Source organism: Orycteropus afer, unplaced genomic scaffold (genome assembly GCF_000298275.1).
Source record: "Orycteropus afer afer isolate SDZICR_OR568_19922 unplaced genomic scaffold, OryAfe1.0 scaffold00029, whole genome shotgun sequence".
Classification (NCBI taxonomy): Eukaryota; Metazoa; Chordata; class Mammalia; order Tubulidentata; family Orycteropodidae; genus Orycteropus; species Orycteropus afer.
The window spans coordinates 10,140,362-10,145,115 of NW_006921616.1; the positions used below are offsets into that span (position 1 = coordinate 10,140,362).

The 4,754-nt window shown below is 57.2% G+C and overlaps 1 protein-coding gene across 1 annotated transcript in view; it reads left to right on the forward strand.

Moving 5' to 3' along the window:
- Positions 1 to 4,087, forward strand: part of RAX (retina and anterior neural fold homeobox) — a 14,427-nt gene extending 10,340 nt beyond the window's left edge. The window contains exons 2-3 of the mRNA XM_007935546.1: positions 158 to 514; positions 3,596 to 4,087. Of these exons, the coding sequence (XP_007933737.1) occupies positions 158 to 514; positions 3,596 to 4,087 (849 nt within the window). The remainder of the gene's footprint in view (positions 1 to 157; positions 515 to 3,595) is intronic.
- Positions 4,088 to 4,754: the final 667 nt, after the last annotated feature.

Consider the following 4,754-nt stretch of genomic DNA (forward strand, 5'->3'; position numbering starts at 1 on the left):
GAGTACGAAGGTGAGTGCGCGCCCCGGGCTGCGGGCCCCTTGCGCCCAAACTCAGGCGCCTGCCAGAGACGCGCGCCGGCCTTAGCCCTAGGCTCCCAGCTCTGGGCGCGGGCTCGGGGCTGTGTCTGTGGCCGGAGCTCCCCACCTGCGTTTGCAGAAGCCTCCTCGCAGCCCTCAGCCCGGGCCGTCGGGGAGTCGGCAGCGGGAGGCTGGGCGGGCCCGGCTGCGGGTCCCTAACCCTGCGGGGCCTCGTCCCCCAGCCCCGCGCCCCTACTGCCCCAAGGAGCCCGGGGAGGCGCGGCCGAGCCCCGGGCTGCCGGTCGGGCCGGCCGCGGGCGACGCGAAGCTGGCCGAGGAGGAGCCGCCGAAGAAGAAGCACCGGCGGAACCGCACGACGTTCACCACCTACCAGCTGCACGAACTGGAGCGCGCCTTCGAGAAGTCCCACTACCCCGACGTGTACAGCCGCGAGGAGCTGGCGGGGAAGGTCAACCTCCCCGAGGTCCGGGTCCAGGTAACGCGCCCAGGTCGGGGGACCGTGAGCCGAGGGGGAGCGCTCTGAGTCCCGGGCGTCCACAGATTTTTCTTGGTACCTCTCCCTTTGGCCTTCCTCGCCTTGACTCGTTCAGAGCCCCAAATCGTGCACGATCCCCACGCAGCGCCCCGCAGACGGTCGTTTCGAGTTGATAGTGTGACCTTCCCTTTGGGGTTCTCCCTGCCCTAAGCTAAAATGAAGAATTGGGAATGGCTTGCAAAATGAACAGCTCACTGGCCCAGGCAGGGTGGAGTGGAGGCAAGCTGAGCAGGAAGGTGGGCAGGGGCGGCTGGAGGGTAACCAAATTGGGGCTCCAAACGCCACTCCCATCCCTAGCTGCGAGCCCCACGTTAAAAGCAAAAAGCCCGGTCTCCTTGCGCTCGGGGCCTGGCGTCGTTCGGTTGAAACTTTCGGTGGATTTGTTTCGGAAACTGACTTTTGCTTCTCTGGGGCACATCCCACCGAAATTCCCGCCGCCGAGGCCTTTTCTCTTTATTGTAAAGGGGTTTTCGCTTTAATTAAAGCTGAATTATCTTTAATCCCTGATCATTAAAATATTTGAAAGCCTTAAATATTTGCTAGTCATCTGTGAAAATCTGGGAGGCTTTCCAAAGGGGAGAGTTTACAGAGGCCTGAGAGGGAGACACTGGAAGTGAGTCTCAGGGCACCTGAAAGGCAGGGGGGACTAAGGTAGGATTTCTGTGTGTGTCTAATAAATTAGATTCCTGGAAGTGGGGATACTCAGGTGTTTGGGGCTTTTAGTCCCATCTTAAAAGGGGGACAAGCCCTTGCCTTTTGTCTTTCCTGCTCACTTTAGGGGGTTAAAGTAATGAGTAAAAGTCGTGGTTTAAAGAAATCATTCCCTAATGTGATTTAGGACTAACTGGTAAGGACAGTTGAGTTTCTCCTAATTTGGGGCCTTAAAGCTGCAAGGATTCCCTCGCGGGGGTGGAAATTCTAGCACCTGCTTCCTGGGGAGAGAGGGTGAAGTAGGGAACAGGGAATACCAGAGAGAAAGAAGAAGAAAGAGGAGAGCCCAGCCTTGTGGGGGCCCGAGAACACAGGGTGTCCTTCATGCCTGAGCTCACTTCTGTCCCAGCCTGTTCCTGTCTCATTCCGACTAAGTCGTGAGACACTTGAGAGTGCGGTCTGTGACTTCTCAGTGACCACCTGGCACAGTGTCCAGCATATGGGCAGTGCTTGAACACACAGCTCTGATGTAGTCAAGGAGCCCTGATGGAGGAATGGCCAAGCCCAGGGCTTGTTGTTGTTGTTATGTGCCATTGAGTCGGCCCTAACTCATAGTGACCCCTCCTTGGGTTTCCGAGGCAGTATCACTACAGAAGTAGGAATGCCCAACCTTCCTTCCAAGGATTGGCTGGTGGGTTTGAACCACCAGCCTTCTGGTTAGCAGTCAAGTGCCTTAGGCACTATGCTACTAGAGCTCCTAAGCCCAGGGCTACTAACTGAAAAGTGGGTGGTTGGAACCTACCAGCTGCTCTGCGGGAGAGAGACCTGGTCATCTACTCCCTGAGAGGTTACAGTTTAGGAAGCCCTGTGGGGCAGCTGTACTCTGTTCAACAGGGTTGAAATGTGTCGGAATTGACTCTGCTGCACATAGCAAGAACATGATGTAATCAGGTGGTGGGATCAGAAAGACCAGGCAGAGTCTGCTACGTTGTTAATTTGCTAAGGGCAGCAGGAGAGCAGTACAGTAGCAGCCCAGCCCTATCTGCATGCAGGCCTATGGCCCCAGATATGGGGGCTACAGCTGATGTTGCCTGGATGGAGCGGGACATGCAGGGAAGCTTAGGAAGCTATAGGGTGGGAGGCCTCACCCAGGCCAGGGCTTCTCCTTTCTCTATTGCTGGCAGAAATCTGAGGCTTGGGGGAACTCTGGGCCTTACAGATAGAGATGAACACCTCATGGGAAGGGGGATTTCTATTTTGCTCTCCCTCCCTCTTTTGCCCCCAGATCCCAGCCTCACACCCACTAGCCCTGCTGTGCTCAGGTGGGGCTTTTCTCTCCTAGGAGGTTTTTTTTCCACCCTGACAATAACTCAAAACAGCCTTCTCCTCTCTGGGGTTGCAACCATTCTCACTTCCCTTCACCAGTTGGGCCAAAGTCCTTTTTGAATCTCCACTAAACTAGGCCAGTTTTCTGAGTAGTTCTCAAGGGTAGTAACCCTAAGTGTAACATTACTATATCTTTTCTTGTGCATTTATCAAACCAGTGCCGGAAGTCGCAGCATAAGAAAGCAGACTTCACTCTTGGCCAAGACTTTCTTTCCACATGTAAAGGAAAAAAAAAATAAAATAAAATAAAAACTTTGAACTCATTGAGCTAACATCTTAGGTTAAATGTTAAAAGTAACTATAATGTAAAGCAGATACAATAAATGAACTATTAAAATCTTTGGCAGTTATTTAAAAAGGAACACTAGAAATACTAACAGATAATTACATGAAAAGGAAGATCTTATTGAAGCAATAGGTGTATGCTGGGGAAGACAAATCCTTATCCGGTGTCTGTGGAAATAGTTGTAACATTCACATGTCAGTTACAGGACGTATTTATGCGTATGTTTATGATCAAGGCACAGGGCAGGTAAAGTACCAAATCTCTGAGACAAGAATGCAACCATTGAGAGCTGCCCCCCACAGGGAAGAAGCAATGTCTAAACAAGCGTTAGGAGAGTTGTCAACCAGCAGGTGCCAAAGAGGAGAGGCAGAAATTTGGTGGGATGTGCTTTCCGTTCTGTGCCAGGATTTGGGAAGAGATACAGCTAAAGTTAGGAGTCAGATCAGCAGAGAAAAGGGCGGGAACGACAAGGGTGGTGCAAAGAAATTGGGGGAGGCAAGAAAGAAGGAAGAGGGGGAAAAGCACAAAATGAGGATGAGAAAGAAAGGGCACGAGGCGGGAGGAGGAGTCGCGGCTGAGTCGTGGAGCCCAGGGTCATTTGTGGAGACCAATCGAGCTGGTTGGGCTGTGGCGCGCAGGTGCGGGGGCGCGCTCGAGCCTCCACTGCAGCCCGACCGCCGCTGTGCTGCCCCCCGCAGGTGTGGTTCCAGAACCGACGCGCCAAGTGGCGGCGACAGGAGAAGCTGGAAATGTCGTCCATGAAGCTGCAGGACTCTCCCCTGCTCTCCTTCCGCCGTTCCCCGCCCTCAGCCGCTCTGGCGCCCCTGAGCGCAGGCCCCGGGGGCGGCGGGGGACCGCCAGGGGGCGCCCTGCCGCTGGAGACGTGGCTCGGGCCTCCACTGCCGGGAGGGGGCGCCACGGCGCTGCAGAGCCTGCCCGGCTTTGGGCCGCCGGCGCCCAGCCTGCCCGCCAGCTACACGCCGCCGCCGCCGCCCTTCTTGAACTCGCCGCCGCTGGGACCTGGCCTGCCGCCGCTCGGGCCACCGCCGCCCGCCTACCCGTGCGCCCCTGACTTCGGGGACAAGTGTCCGCTGGACGAGGCGGACCCACGCAACAGCAGCATCGCGGCGCTGCGCCTGAAGGCCAAGGAGCATATCCAGGCCATGGGGAAACCGTGGCAGGCCCTCTAGGGGACGAGGACAAGCCAGGCCTGGTGGCCGTCCTGGGAGCGGACCGCGCCGTCTCCTTTCCCAATCTCTCCTGGTCCCTCACTGGACTATTCTCCTGTCCCGCCTGCAAGTCACTGCCAGCCCTCTGTTGGGGACACGCACCTACTCAGGACGCACGGGGGAGCGCAGACCCTCGGGTCTGAACCGCCCGCCACACTGTCCCCATGCCCTGAGACTCCAGGTCCTAAGGGTGGAAAGTCCTGCGCTTGGCCGCCGAGGGACGGCTTGGCGACCGGGGGAAGAGGAGACAGCAGATGGTGTGAGGAGCTGTTTGTCTCGTAGCGATGGTTGGGGAGAAGAATTAAAGACGTGCTGGTTTGGCATGACTCGAGTTGCGCGCTCAGGCCTGCGGAGGGCGTAGGAGGAACGGGGGCGCGGTGGGGCTGGGATGGCGGCTCGGCTAAGGAAAGCAGAGGACCTGGAGCTAGGCGTTCCCCTGCGAATTCTCCGGGGCGCTCTGCTGCAGCGGAGAAGCTCCCCATCCCGGACGGGGGCGCCTCCTGCGAAGCATCTATTCCGCCTTCCTGTCCGATGAAAGCCGCGCAGAGCGCGCAGACCCTGGCGGCCCCGCCCCCGGCTTTCCAGCCAGCCAAGGGCCAGTCTCAGATTACCGTCCAGGTCACCGGCT